At 38.2% G+C, this 16,140-nt stretch overlaps 1 protein-coding gene across 1 annotated transcript in view; it reads left to right on the forward strand.

The window, feature by feature from the left end:
• Window positions 1-8,742, forward strand: part of LOC100889467 (scavenger receptor cysteine-rich type 1 protein M130) — a 30,278-nt gene extending 21,536 nt beyond the window's left edge. Inside the window, exon 5 of the mRNA XM_030988318.1 lies at window positions 8,677-8,742. Within this exon, the coding sequence (XP_030844178.1) occupies window positions 8,677-8,742 (66 nt within the window). The remainder of the gene's footprint in view (window positions 1-8,676) is intronic.
• The last annotated feature ends 7,398 nt before the right edge of the window (window positions 8,743-16,140 follow it).

Below are 16,140 nucleotides of genomic sequence, written 5' to 3' on the forward strand. Positions count from 1 at the left end.
TATTCTACGCTTGCAAAAGAGACCCACTGCCTCTTGGATGTCACAGTTTGTCAGAATGTTATTATTATACTAAGATAAAGCTATGTTCACATGTAACATGTACAATTCCTTGTACACTGCACAGTTTGCTTCAATACCCACTTTACTTTTATAATATATACATTGTCATGCTACTGCATACCTTTCCTCCCAATATGAATTAACATTTTTGTTTTAATGAAAGAGAACAAATATTCTATCCAGTGTTGATGATTTTAATAAAACATTCTCTAAGGCTGCTTAGGAAAACATGCTAAAGATAATCGTGTCGTGATACATCCTTTAACGGTTACAATAATGCGCATGCTCCAACATGGGCGCCATTTTTTGACATATTTTTTTAAATATAGGTTTATAAAGCGCCAATGGCTACACTCGCGGCTCCTACGACCGTCTATTGCATTTTTACATGGCATTTTCGCACACAGTAAGCAACCGTACGCAACCGTAAGCAACTCTACGCCAGGCCTACGCAAGCGTACGTAACCCTATGCCAGGCCTACGCAAGCGTACGTAACCCTACGCCAATTGCCTACGCCGTAGGTACGCGGTGCCTACGCACAGGGTACGTAACTATACGCCATCGTACGCAAGCCTACGCATAATCTACGCAGGGACTACGCCGAAGCATCAATTTTGTCATGAGTACGCATCTTAACTTCGGCGTAGTAGGTACGCAACACTACGCAACTCTACGCAAATCCGGTGTGAAAGGGGCCTCAAGGTACAAAAGGGTCGTTGGGTGCACCTTAGGAACAGGAACTATTTCTGCTCGTTTCCATTGTAATGGAGCCTCATATTGTTGGAATGATACATTAAAGGGACTTTGTAACATTGTTCAGATGCGAGATAGTGGTGCTAAGGTAGTGACTTCAATGCTAGATGTACAATTAAAGATAATCTGAAAATTTGAGTGAAAACGGATCATTATTCATGGTACAAATTGGGAAAAGCTGATCTGATCGATTCCTTAATTCTCCCAACTATATTATTCTACTTCTATTCTGCTACTTGTCAAAGCCTGTTCAGCATAAAAAGAAGGACAATTTGATTACATTTTAGGTGAATGTAAATCGTCACAAAGCAATAAAATGGCTCTACATTCCATTCCAGACAGTTAAGTGTTGACAGATTTTTATAGCCTGTTTGATGTATTTTTCTCATGGAAAACGGTTGGGAAAATTCAAAAATGGTTAGGAGAATTTACTGCTAATCACTGTTAGAGGGTGCCTCACATCGACGCCTTCAAAGAAAACCATAGATATCTTTGTGGTTTGAGAATTTGTTCAGGATTTTTTTGCATGTCAGAGGGTTAGTATAGTAGAAGGATATAGTAAGTAACATTTTATACACAAATTAAGCAATTTTTTTCATCAACCTTCAACAATGTTACCGAGTCACTTTAAGACTATCTGTAGGTAGGACTGACAATTCATAGGCAAATTTGCGAATGATCCAAACAGGAATATCCCCAGAAATTCTGGCTTTACCTTGACTAAGAGAACGTAGGTATTTATACACTTGCCATGGTTGTACTAGGGGACAGTTGTATCGGGCAGGCAAAATGCAGGTAAGTGTGATCTCTGAAGCTTTGGTAAGTCTGCCGCTATACTACAAAAATGTTCATTAATGAGGTTTGCAATTTCAAATGAACTAAAATTGCTATGTTCCATTCCCGATATCGTAATTGGGACATAATCCTTGTAACTGTTAGTGAGTATCTTGATTCTCCTATATCAAGCTGCTGGATATTTAGCCTGTAGTACTGCGTCTTAGCTGCAGCTATGGATCGGATAATCTTGTTCCCCAGAGGACGCCCAATATTTTCTTTCTTATCTGTAAAAGCCTGTTGTCTTTGAGGTATCAGTGACTTATTCTCACCATTAATCCGCGGTTTTTTCGCTTTCGTCGAAACGGATAATCTTGGAATCAACGGGTCACCAGTAAAATAGACACTTCCAGTCTGTACCGATATTTATACCTACTGGGCAAAAAGGAATCGGAAAAACTCACTGAAAGAAAATTGAATTAATAGTGACGATAAATGCACCTACGTCAAATTGATGGAATACATGTTTTCTGCGTTGTTAATAAAGATATCATCATATTTTGGTGGAATTTATTATCTATTTATTTACCTCGTAGATGTGTATGTATGTGCAAGTACCGTACATGTATTAATATAATCTTTTTTCGCAAAGAGAGTGCAGGATTAATAGCAGTAACTTATTTTGAGCAACATGTTGCCAATGCAAATTCAATCAATGGATCGTTCCTCCGAGTGCTATTATATTTTGAGATATTCAACCAAGCGATCACTTTTATCTAAATATACAATATGGTAAAATATCTTAAAAAGTAGAATGGGTAAAATACAGTAAAGGGTATTCATAAGATTGTAAAATAATGTAAAAAATATATTAATATTTTGCACTTGTTTATCATGCAATTTTTTACATTTTGTTTATTTCTACGTGATTTATTAAGAGTGTAGCGAAACGGAATAATATGAAATTCTTTTTCATTGCATCTCCTAATAACAATTTGTTATACATATTTGAATATCCTTGAATAAAAACATGACTCAGATACGCACAAAATAGTCTGATAAGTAATAAATGTACTACAGTTATGGTATACATGTATATCCTTTTTTTTTAAAATTAAAGACAATTATAACACCCTAATTCGTCTCATTTAATTTACAAAACTGTATTTCTTTCTTTATACAGGTAATCTGGGTTTGCATTCAGACCGGGTTGAGGTCAAGCTGGTGAGTTGCAGTTGGAGTAAATTGTATCTTCGTTATTATTATGGGGATATGTCTGCTTATCAGTATAGCTTATCTCGAACATCTGTCGTCAGCTTAAATTTGGGGATCTCAACTGATGGGATAGTTTGTATTTTAATATAGCAGCACGTACAGTATGAATAAGGTACCGAGATTTCCGTACCGGCGGAGTTGCGTACCACCAAAGCTGCATATTTTATCCTAAGGAATACAATTTTGGGGGTTTAATTCATCATATTCAGTATGATGAACATGACACACAAAACTTCAAGATATATTGCGGAGATGCCCCACTGGACAACCAACCCATACATATGAGGCGGCTAAGGTGTCGCATAGTGACACCTTAAAAAACATAAATATCTTTGTGGTTTAATTTTTTTTTCGGTAAAAGGAATATAATAAGTAATATTTCATAAAAAAAATATGCAGTTTTTGTCATCAACCTTCAAACACGTTACTGAGTCACTTTGAAATCGAACCATCTCCCACAATGTTAGTTGGCGTCCTTGCCTGTACAGCTGGCTTCATCTCTTATAATGGCGCCGATCCTTGGCCAGATGTCATTTAATTCCCTTGGTAGATAAGTATCATCGTCAAAGCCTCTTTGACACCGACAATAATTACCCCTCATCTATTACGATTTGGAAATGGGGACAATTGAAACAAATAATGATAAACTACTATCCTTATTGCTTTATCATGTTTATGGAATGAACAACAGTTTTTTGTTCAAATTAATTTATGTAGTGTGGAAGCACTTTTTGGTAAATGAATTCCATAGGCAATCGACTCCGACTCCGAATCTCGATTCTAAAGAGGTGAATCCAATCAATTGAGTAAAGGAAGTTACTAAATCCAAAATAGTTACGTTGAACCGGCGGCGCTGAAGTATTTGTTAATGAAAATAAATCCACATTCAGGTGCGTCAAACTAAGTACCTATATGAGGGTTGGAATCAATGGGGCACAGATAAAATAGACACTATTATATACCTCACTTAAGAAATCCAGCCATCTGATTGGTCGAAATTGCATTCATAAACTTTAACTATTCCTGTAAAATTCCCGGTAAAATTCCAAACCCATGTAATAGTTCTAAAAAATTGTTTTAAAATCCCAGTAACCATGGTTATCGGGAAAGTAGTTCAGTCTTGGTGAAATACCAATAGGTTGACATGTTAAAAAATGGTCTGAGCGATCGAGGATACCGTACGTGTGCGATGAATTGGTCGGTAATTTCAATACAATTGAATCTCGATCGATCTTACCGACAATTTTATCTTGCATTGTTGACATGAAGACGAAAATAAACTTCCAAAAACAACATCTGCCGATAGATCTTGATCTAAGTTCGTGCCAATGCATTACAAAAGTAAAAGAAGGGCCCGTTTAATGGAGCTGCCGCGAAGCATCCAGCACGCGAAGCCGTTTTTAATCCATTTTAATGTATGGATCAGAGAAAACTGCCAGATTTGGTAAAAGTGCGCGATGGCCGAGCGGTCTAAGGCGGCGATTTTAGTCACATCATCGTTGGTGCGCAAGAGATCGAATCCCATCTTCGAAAAAGGTATTTTCATTTTTTATTTTTTATTTTTTAGTCTACTCTCAAAGATACACTCATAAAAACAACCGTGCAGATAAACTAGATAAAGGCCAAGGTGGTGTCATAAGCTGACTTTTTTTCGGCATATAAAAGTATTAATGACTGCTTTAGTATTCGAGAAATAGTTGTTTTTATACGCTCTCGGGAAGGTTACAATTGGGCTATTGCCCTCGGCACGCCTCGGGCAATAGCACAATTCTAACTTCCCTTGAGCGTATAAAAACAACTATTTCTCTCAAAGCAGTCATTAATACTATACTAGTATATGTATCAGTGTTAATACCTAATGGGCAAAAAGGGAATCGGAAAAACTCAGTGATAGATAGTTGCTATAATAGCGAGGATAAATACAACTAGGTCAAATTGATGGATTCGATGATATCCCGAGTTGTTAATAAAGATATCATACATGTATTTTTAAAAACAAATCGGTTATTGATTTATTTATCTATTTAACCTTTTAAATTATCAATATTATTATTACTATCATTATTATTATTATTATTATTAATCTTTTTTTTTTGGGGGGGGGGTGGGGTACAAGTTGGGATTTATTAATGCATAATTATAGGCCTATAACAATTCAGCTTTGTTATGAATACATTACCACATTGATGATAAGTACTAACTAATGACTGGTCATTTGTAATTTCACCTGTTAGGCAAAATAAATACCTGGTCACGTGTACGTTCCCAACCAATCATTTGATTCGGATCTGCTATACCTTCTTATAACAGTATTTATACTGACTTGTATTGTTACCGTAGCCGAGAGAGTTTACACTCTTAGACACTCTTGACAGGGGACAATCTGCTATCCTTCACCGGGTATTTTTTTCCTATGTGATAAACAGAAGCTACGATGGATCTTATCTTTCAATATGTTTTAGTGAAGAGTATTACGTCGGTTAAGACCACCTGTAATACTTGGTTAGGGTAAGGTTTAAAACATTCGATAAACGGGAATGGTTATATATGAGTTATTTTTTTTCCAGATTACAATTACGCACTAAGCTTAATCTGCAATTTGAATATTTTGTTTTTTTGGTACGATGTTCCGGAGGAGTGTCATGGAATGGAATGATACGCAATACATTTACATTGTTTCTCTTAATGACACTTAGTAATACATATTTAAATAATTAGAGACAAAAACGTGACTCAAGTACTTGATAAGTTATCATGAGTGTACCTTAGATATAGTATATATCTGATACTGAAAACGGAACGCAGTTATGTAACACGAAACTTCTCATTTAATCGCCGAACCTTTTTTTTTCTTTCTTAATGCAGGTAATGCGGGTTTGCAGCTCGTAAACAGACCTGATCAGTATTCAGGCTACGTACAGGTCAAGCTAGCAAGTGGCAATTGGAGTCCACTGTATCTTTATTATTATTGGGATTTGTCTCGGTATCAGTATATCTCGAACATCTGTCGTCAGCTTGGATTCGGGGAGCTCAACTTCTGGGATAGTTTTGAATATAGCAGCACGTACAGTATGACAAAGGTGACGAGATGTCCTTACGAAGTTGCGCATCACCGAAGCTGCATATTTTATTGGGGGATTAATTATCACACTAACTATGATAAAGATGACAAACAACATTTCCAGGTCCGTTTCGAGGGTACCCGAGCGTGTGTGCACCCTGTATTTGTAATGCGGCTTCTTGGTCGTGACAGTGACCCAATGATAAATTGACGTCAAAAGGCCCATTTAAACATCCCAAACGAATTTTGGCATTGCCATACTGGAAATGAACGTAGTTTGCTATTGTCTTGAACGTTATTATCAGCACCATGTAATATAAAATCGTCGACATAAAATAGGCAAAGTGCGTGTAATTAAAATCGAACCATCTCCAATATAACGTTCAACTTGGATGGCTCAATCGTCTGTTCATCTCGCGCCACCTCACATAACGGCGCCGATCCTATGCCGAATGCATTTGCCCTGGGGGCTGGTGGTACTTACATATTAAGACATATGGGGGTGTGTCGCTCTAATGGGGCACTTTTTCACACAAAAAATCCCTAAACGTGGGTCCAATTTTTAGCAAAAATATCATTAAAGATGGGTCAATTTTGTCAAAACCACAAAATGGCTACTACAAATGGGTAGAGGTTTCGGGACTTCAGCGGAACACCCCCATCCAAACCAAATGTGAGTACCACCCGGGTGCATTGTGAATTCCTGCGGTAGAAAATTATCATCATCGTAAGCTGGATTTCCACTACAACCCAAAATTGTCGATTTAACTCACACGAAAATTCGAAATCGAAAAGTCCTTCTCTTGAGTGTGGTCTGTTAAAACGCCTGTCGCAATTTCACCGATTTTTGCATTGTTTATGCCCGCTTTTGAAACTTAAGTACGATTCTGAATTTTGGGCACGTGACATTCCTCTCTTCCGTGCCCACGGATGCAGGGCACCGACAAGTGGCGGATGCGCATAACTTCCCTTAAAGGGGAAGTCCACCCTGAAATTAAGTTAGTTTTAATAGGAGAAGAAAAATGAGAGAAACAAGTCAGTGAAAGTTTGAGCAAATTCCGATTAAAAATAAGGAAGTTAGGATTTTTGAAGTTGTGATCAATCAAACACGAATTGGCAACTCTATGACGTATCATGCGAGCTCAACTTCCATTTGCTCAGTACTAAAAAACTCTAAAATTTTCATTTTCCCTCAAGAAAAATTTCAACCTTACATGCACCCTAAATATAATAATTGCAAATATGTTTCTATACTCCCCCTGCAAGGAACAAATATATATTACGTCATCAATAACGAAGAAAACATGATTTTATGGAATATTATGCACAAAGCAAATGAAGGAGAGCTCGTATAATAAGTCACAGAGTTGCCAATTTGTATTTGATTGATAACAACTTCAATAATTCATAACTTTCTTATTTTCATTCAGAATTTGCTCAAACTTTCACTCACCTGATTTTCTTATTATTCTGCCTCTATCGAAACAAACTTATTTTGGGGGTGGACTTTCCCTTTAAAAACTAAACGGTGTTTGGAATGTGTAAATGGGCCTGCAGTCTCTTTGTCGTTAACAAAGAATACATAAAATTGTTTCGATTTGGCAGTATACATAAATGATGTCTAACGAATGTTCGCTTAGCTTTGATCCATTACCAGATGATATTGGTGCTTTCGTAGATGACTCCATCCCGGAAGCTGGAAAACAAACTCACAATGGTGCTGATTTCTATAATCGACACACACCTAGGTTCCGGTTCAAAATTAATTGATGCAGTGTGAAAATTGCATGTATTCTTTGTGAACGACAAAGAGGTTGCAGGCCGATTTACACGTCCCAAACACTGTCTACGTGTTAAGGGAAGTAGTGCGCATCCGCCACTTGTCGGTGCCCTGCATCCGTGGGCACGGAAGAGAGGAATGTCACGTGAGCAAAATCCGGAATCGTACTGAAGTTTTAAGAGCGGGCATAAACAATGCAAAAATCCGTAAAATTGCGACAGGCGTTTTAAAAGCGCCTCGTAGCTAGCTCGCTTCGCTCGCCAGAGTTTACGGACTCCAACAGCGCCAGGACCATCGACAAGAGGCTAGGTAGAGGTCAAGCTGGTAAGTTGCAGTTGGAGTAAATTGTATCTTCGTTATTATTATTATGGCGATTTGTCTGCTTTTCAGAATCTCGAACATCTGTTGTCAGCTTAAACTCGGGGATCTCAACAGGTAGGATATTTTTAAATTTTAATATAGCGGCACTTACAGTATGACAAACGTGACGAGATTTTTTTACGGAGTTTCATATTTTATCCTAAGGAATACAATTTTGGGGTTAAATTCATCATAATCCGTATGATGAAAATGACACACAAAACTTCAAGATCTATTGCGGAGATGCCCCCCTGCACAACCAACCCCTATATCTAAGGCAGCTAAGGTGTCGCACAGTGACACCTTCATAGAAAACCATAATTTTTTTTGTGGTTTCAGAATGTTTTGTTTTTTATAGTACGATGTTCGGGAGGAGTGTAATGGAATGAAATGATATGAAATACATAAACATTGTTTCTCTTAATCACACTTGGTAATACATGTACATATTTAAATAATTTGAGACAAAAACGTGACTCAAATACTTGATAAGTAATCATAAGTGTACCTTAGATATGGTATATATCTAATATTGAAAATTTATCGGAACGCCGTTATACAACACGAAACTTCTCATTTATTCGCCGAACCTTTTTTTCTTTCTTAATGCAGGTGATGCGGGTTTGCAGCTCGTACAAGGACCTGATCAGTATTCAGGCTTCGTACAGGTCAAGCTAGCAAGTGGCAGTTGGAGTAAATTGTATCTTTATTATTATAATTATGGTTGGTTGTCTCGGTATCAGTATGTCTCGAACATTTACCGTCAGCTTGGACTCGGGGAGCTCAACTTCTGTGATAGTTTTGAATATAGCAGCACGTACAGTATGACGAAGGTAATAATAATAATAATAATAAAGACATTTTTATAGCGCGACATATCCACCCAGAGGGTGCTCAAGGCGCTTACAATGATCGAGCTACATAATATACTTAAATACAATTTTACTTACAATACATTACACATTACACATAAAAAAAAGGAAGAAGATGATATTAGTTAAAGTTGGCCATTAGATAAGTTTTCAGGCTGGCCTTGAAACTATCTACTGATTTACAGTCCTTAAGTGTGTTAGGGAGACTGTTCCACAATCGGGGAGCTGCTGAGGCAAATGCTCGATCTCCCCATGATCGTCTGGTCTTAGGGATGATCAGAGTTGATGTGTTGGCAGAACGCAGACCAGAACGACCAGGCTTGCGAAAGTTGAGTAGAGAAGAGATGTACTGTGGCGAGGAGAACTTCAAGGCACGGTATGTGATCAGAAGGATTTTGTAGGTGAGACGATGTTCAACAGGAAGCCAATGCAGGGATTTAAGGACTGGAGTGATGTGGGCGAACTTGCGTGTATATGTCACGAGACGGGCAGCAGCATTCTGAACAACCTGGAGCCTCTTAACTTGAGACATAGGGATGCCATAGAGTAAAGAGTTACAACAATCGATGCGGGATGTAACAAATGCATGCACAAGCTGCTCAGCCGCCTTTGTGGTGAGATACTTGCGAATAGCACGAAGATTGCGGAGACTGTGGATCGCAAGTTTAACACTTGATGATACTTGTGACTCCATGGTCATATTGGAGTCAAAAATAACTCCAAGATTTCGAACTTTCTTCACTGGAGTAATTGATGACGAACCAATATTCAGATAGGGGGTTACCGACTTGGCGAGTTGCTGCTTGGAACCCAGCATAACAAACTGAGATTTGTCGTCATTGAGCTTCAAGTAATTCTCCTTCATCCAATTCCTAATGTCACCCATACAGGCTTCAACACGAGCAATCCAGGCATCAACTTCCCCTTGTGTGGGAGAACACGAAAAGTATATCTGCGTGTCATTAGCATACATATGGTGCTTGAGATTATGCCTCTCGATGATATCATGAAGGGGAAGAGTGTAAATGTTGAAGAGTTGTGGCCCAAGTACCGATCCCTGGGGCACAGAGAAGCCAAGATGAACTGTCTTAGAGACAGCACTGCGTACACAAACCCTTTGCGATCTGTTTGAGAGATAAGATGTTAACCACTGGTGAGCCTGTCCACCAATGCCCATAGACTGAAGTCTCTCTAGGAGTATAACATGGTCGACCGTGTCAAATGCACTACTCAGATCGAGCAGAATTAGCCCAGTTACTTTTCCACTATCCATTTCGGTAAGGATATCATTTTGCACTCGTAAGAGGGCAGTTTCAACACTGTGTTTTTCTCTGTAGGCTGATTGGAAGTTGTCTTGAAGGTTATTGTCATTCAAGAAGGACTGAAGACGAGCGGATACTATGCGTTTGATAACCTTCGATAGGAAGCTTAGATTTGCCACAGGTCGATATCTTGCAAAGTCTTGTCTGTCAAGATTCGGTTTTTTTCAAGAGAGGCTTCACGAGAGCCTGTTGCATTGAGGCTGGAAAGCTTGCACATCGAAGAGACTTATTAACAAAGTCTGTAATATATGGTGCAAAGTCGTCAATGCATTCTTTTAGAAGAGCAGTAGGAATTGGATCTAACTCACATGATGATGTTGGAGAATTCATGACAACCCTCTTGATCTCACTAATAGAAGTTTTAGCGAAATCAGTCAAAACTGGAACAGATGATAACTCACAATGCTGTACACACTGTCCTGACGGAAGCTCGGCATCAATGTCATCACGGATCTTGGTGACCTTGTTGAAGAAATAATGACAAAAGTTATCAGCCAGTATCTGGTCAGAAGAAGCATCCGGAAGAACAGTTTCCTTCTTTCGGTGCAGCAGAGCGTCTACAACAGTGAAGAGACGTCTTTGGTTTCCTTCGCATTCTGCAACACACTCTGAATAGTATTCAGTTTTTGCCTTTTCAATTTCTTGGGAAACAACCTGACGCTGTGTCACATATGATTTGCGGTCTTCTTCACTTCTAGTACGCCTCCACTTGCGCTCAAGGCGTCTTCTAAGGCACTTAGCAGCATGGATTTTCTCAGTCATCCATGGACTCGAAGGTTTGATGATAACACTTCTAGTCTTTTTAGGTGCTAGCTTATCAAGAAGACTAGTGAGAGAGAGAGATCATATCTTTCGACAGACGAAGAGATGCTGCTATCCTCAATGTCAATTTCTGACAAAGATTCATGGACTCCAGATCGAAATTGTTCTCTGTTCATTGATCGTAGAGGGCGAGTTGTGACAGTCCTGCGAGAAGTAGACGGCTTTCTTAAATCAAGGTTACACTGGACAGCGTGGTGATCAGATACTCCAAGGATAACAGATACATCAGAAATAAGAGTGGCTGAATCCCGAGTAATAAGCAAATCAAGTGTATGGCCATGTAGATGAGTCCCTTCTCGTACAAGCTGCTTCATTCCGTAGGATGAAAGTATGTTCATAAACTGCCTTGCCCGTACGTCATTGAAATCGTCGACCCATACATTGAAGTCCCCTGTCAGGACAACTTCGGAGGGATCAAGAACAAATGAGTCAAGTAGGGTAGCAAACTCTTCAAGGAACAGACTATAAGGTATTCGCTGGCCTTGCTCTTCCACTATATCTGGGCGATAAATGACAAGGAGAATAAGTGAACGGGATTGGCTTGAAACTCGGGCTTGATAAGCTTCAAATGACATGAAATGTTGTACAGCTTCTGACTTGACCGACAGTGAAGATTTGAACAACAGTCCGACACCACCTCCTCCTTTTCCTTGTCGATCCTTATGATTAAAGGTATATCCCTCAGGTATACAGTTTCCCAAAATAACATCATCGTCATCCTTCAACCATGTCTCGGTCAACGCGAGAATGTCAAAATCATTATCAAGTACAAATTCAACGATATCGGTAGTCTTATTCCTTACTGATCTAGCGTTCAATGTACACATCTTTGCCGAGAGTTTAGTAGGTACTACTGATATTAAGTTTCTAAAGTCAGAAACACGACATGAAGAATGATGTACACGATGTCCACGATGAGTTGGTTTCACTGAACATATGCCATAGTCCTGTAATATGTGATAGGTATTCAGTGGTATCCTGAGATCAGCACACTTGGGTTGAAAAGACAAAAGGTCTTCTCTGGTGTAGGTGATTGTAGGCATTATCGCAATAGAAGCTAATAGGATCAGGAGACTCACAACAATAGTCACCATGCCGATGCTAGCCATGGCTGTCTATTCATGTTCTAGTCTAACAATAGTAGAGAACATAATAGTCGTGGACATGAATACTAAGTGCATCAAGCACTGTAATGGTTGACCATGGGCTCATACAGGAACATGTAGAAAACATAAATAAAAAACTGTAGGTGTTCCAAACATCTCAATCCATCACAAAAATGATCTAGCTGGATCGTGGAGTGATACTTAAAAGACTGCTGATGAATTCAGAACACTATTCCTAAAACTATCAAGAAAAATTCAACGAAATCACAGAGCTCAACAACAGTGCAACCTCCTGGCGCAACTGTATACAGTGCTTGGTGACGAGACGAGATATCCTTATGGAGTTACGCACCACCGAAGCTGCATATTTTATTCTAAAGATGATTATATTTGGGGGGTTTGTTTATCATACTAACTTTGATAAAGATGACAAACAACATATCCAGGTCTGTTTCGAGGGTACCCGAGCGTGTGTGAACCCTGTATTTCTAAGACGACTGCTTGGTAGTGACAGTGACAAAATGATATATGATCGTCAAAAGGGCTATTTACACATCCCAAACGAATGTTCGCATTGTCATTTATACTACTTGGAATACACATAGTTGGCTATTGTCTTGAACATTATTTTCAGCGCCATCTTATATCAAATCGTCGACGTAAAGTAGGCAAATTGCAAAGTAGACAATTAATATTCATTGAAAATTTAAAGTCGGCAAAATGTTGCTCTATGTTGCCGGTCCATCAACGGTAAGAAAACCATTATTAATGGATGGCTCTGTACAAAGATAAACATATTCAGGAATGTGTTGCGAAACACATAGTTTCCTAGTTAAAACGAAATCATTGTTTGTTGCGTATTAAGCATTAAATATGATAAAAAAAACTACCCCTGGGCAATCATCCCCTGGAAAATCACCCCCGGAAAATTACCCCCTGGACAATTACTCCCGTAGACAATTACCCCCCTCCCCCGAGGATAATTAACCCCCTCCTGTATATATGACATTCCAGTTTGATTTATCTCCATTATATTTGAAACACTGCAACAGTTTATTCAAAAAGCTCATTATTCAGTTAATAAGTCATGGTCCAACATCGAGATTTTGGAGTTTTTGGACTAAAACGTTTTGATTTATTCTATCAAAGGCTTTCGAATAGTCTGTAGTCAATATTGTTGATGTAATTATCACCTTTTCTGCATTCTCCAATATATGGTGGATCTAACCAATGAGGTAACGTGTCGTCGATTAGCCTCTACGATTTCCAAACTGACTCGATTAGGATCATAATTTTTGGTAATATCTTATAACAGCTACTTGACAATAAACGATTCGGCTATCTTACCACAATAGCTCGTCAGGCCTAAGGTGCAAAAGAGTCGTTGGCTGCACCTTAGGAACATGAACTATTTCTGCCCATTCCCATTGTATTGGAGCCTTATATTGTTGGAATGATACATTAAGAATATCTGAAAGTGGAACTGACAATTCATAGGCAAATTCGCGAATGATCCAAACAGGAATATCCCCAGTAATTCCGGCTTTACCTTGAATAAGAGAACGTGAGTATTATACACTTGCCATGGTTGTACTAGGGGACAGTTGTATCGGGCAGGCAAAACTGTAGGTAAGTGTGATCTTGGACTTTTTAGTAAGTCTACCGCTATACTTCAAAAATGTTCATTAATGCGGTTTGCAATTTTCAAATGAATTAAAATTGCCATGTTCCATTCCCGGTATCGTAATTGGGACAGAATTTTTGAATATCCTTGAAAAAAAAGGGACTCAAATACTTACGAAATAGATGTCTGGTAAGTAATACATGTAATACAGTTATGTTATGAAATATATATATATATATCATGTCTATACAATGTCGCTCATATAGCTGGAACATTTTTTTTACTCCCCCCCCAAAAAAAAAAATATTCTGTGTGCCCATGCCTTGAGCCATAATGCATGGTCGTACAGAGGATTTTTTTTTAATGTTAGGGACCGGGGTAAAATTTATTGCATTTTCTTTGTTTTGTTTTGTTTGTGGGAACTGTCCCCCTAATCTAGCCCCCGCTGCGTTCAGTCATCGTTCAGTGGCCAAGCAATGTTCTCGTAACTGTGAGGCCCCAGGATCAAAACCGTGTCGATGTGCTATATTAGTGCCCTTTTGTGAGGCATTAATCCTCATTACTGTCATTTAATTACTTAAGGGCGTAGGTACCCTACTTGATAAGCATTGTAGCATATACATGCTTTAGCAGTCACGCAAAACAAACACTGGCAAATTATTGTTCAATAAAATATGAGAATGTATACTATTATCTAGATCAATTAGGAATACATCATTGTCAACATAATTCCATAATTTGGGGTAGAGCAAATATATCGTCGCTGTTTTCACGAAGTGACGGTAGTGAAAAAAAATTGCGTTCACTTTGCGTTACGATTTTCCTCACTACCGTCACTTCGTGAAAACAAGGACGATATATATATATATATATATATAATAGTAATAATACATGAGATTTATATAGCGCCATTATCCATTCTAATTAAATGCTCAAGTATATCATTTTATTTTTGAATTAAAGACAATTCGTAATGCCATGACAACATCATAATTCGTCTTATTTAATACAAAACTGTATTTCTTTCTTTTTACAGGTAATCCGAGTTTGCAGCTTAGAAACGGACCTGATCAATATTTAGGCCGGATAGAGGTCATGCTGGTGAGTTGCAGTTGGAGTAAATTGTATCTTCGTGATTATTATGGGGATTTGTATGGTTATCAGTATATCTCGAACATCTGTCGTTAGCTTAAATTGGGGATACTAACTGGTGGAATATTTTTATTTTAATATAGCAGCACATACAGTATGAATAAGGTAGCGAGATTTCCGTACAGAGTTGCCCACCACCGAAGCTGCATATTTTATCCTAATGAATACAATTCATCATATTCCGTTAGATGAAAATGACACACAAAACTTCAAGATCTATTGCGGAGATGCCCCACTGCACAACCAACTCCTATATCTAAGACGGATAAGGTGTAACACAGTGACACCTTCAAAGAAAACCAATAATATCTTTGTGGTTTGATAATTTGTTATCAAGTAGCATATTCGAGGGTTAGTACGGTAGAAGGAATATAATGACTAAAATTTCATACAAATATTACGCAGTTTTTTCATCAACGTTTAAGAATGTTACCGAGTCCCTTTAAAATCAAACCATCTCCCATAATATTAGTTGGCGCCCTCGCCTGTACAGCTGGCTTCATCTCACATAATGGCGCCGATCCTTGGCCAGATTCCATTGAATTCCCTTGGTAGATAAGTATCATCGTCAAAGCCTCTTTGACACCGACAAAGATTACCCCTCATCTATTACGATTTGGAAATGGGGACAATTGAAACAAATAATGATAAACTACTATCCTTAATGCTTTATCATGTTTATGGAATGAATAACGGTCTATTAGCAGATGAAATGTGCGCTTTTGTAGATGATACCATCCCAGAGGCTGGAAAACAAACCTAAAGTGGTGCTGATTTTTATAATCAGCGGTGACCTAGTTTTTTGTTCAAATGAATTGATGTAGTGTGGAAGCACTTTTGGGTAAATGAATTCCATAGGCAAACGACTCCGACTCAGAATCTCGATTCAAAAGAAGTGAATCCAATCAATTGAGTAAAGGAAGTTTGTTAATGAAAATAAATCCACATTCAGGTGCGTCAAACTAAGTACGTATATGAGGGTTGGAATCAATGGGGCACAGATAAAATAGACACTAGTAGTATATGTATCAGTGTTAATACCTAATGGGCAAAAAGAGAATCGGAAAAACTCACTGATAGATAGTTGCTATAATATCCTGATTTGTTAATAAAGATAACATTCATGTATTTTTAAAAACAAATCTGTTATTGATTTATATATCTATTCTTTAACCGTT

This window comes from Strongylocentrotus purpuratus, unplaced genomic scaffold (assembly GCF_000002235.5).
Source record: "Strongylocentrotus purpuratus isolate Spur 01 unplaced genomic scaffold, Spur_5.0 spur5_scaffold_17, whole genome shotgun sequence".
Taxonomy (NCBI): Eukaryota; Metazoa; Echinodermata; class Echinoidea; order Camarodonta; family Strongylocentrotidae; genus Strongylocentrotus; species Strongylocentrotus purpuratus.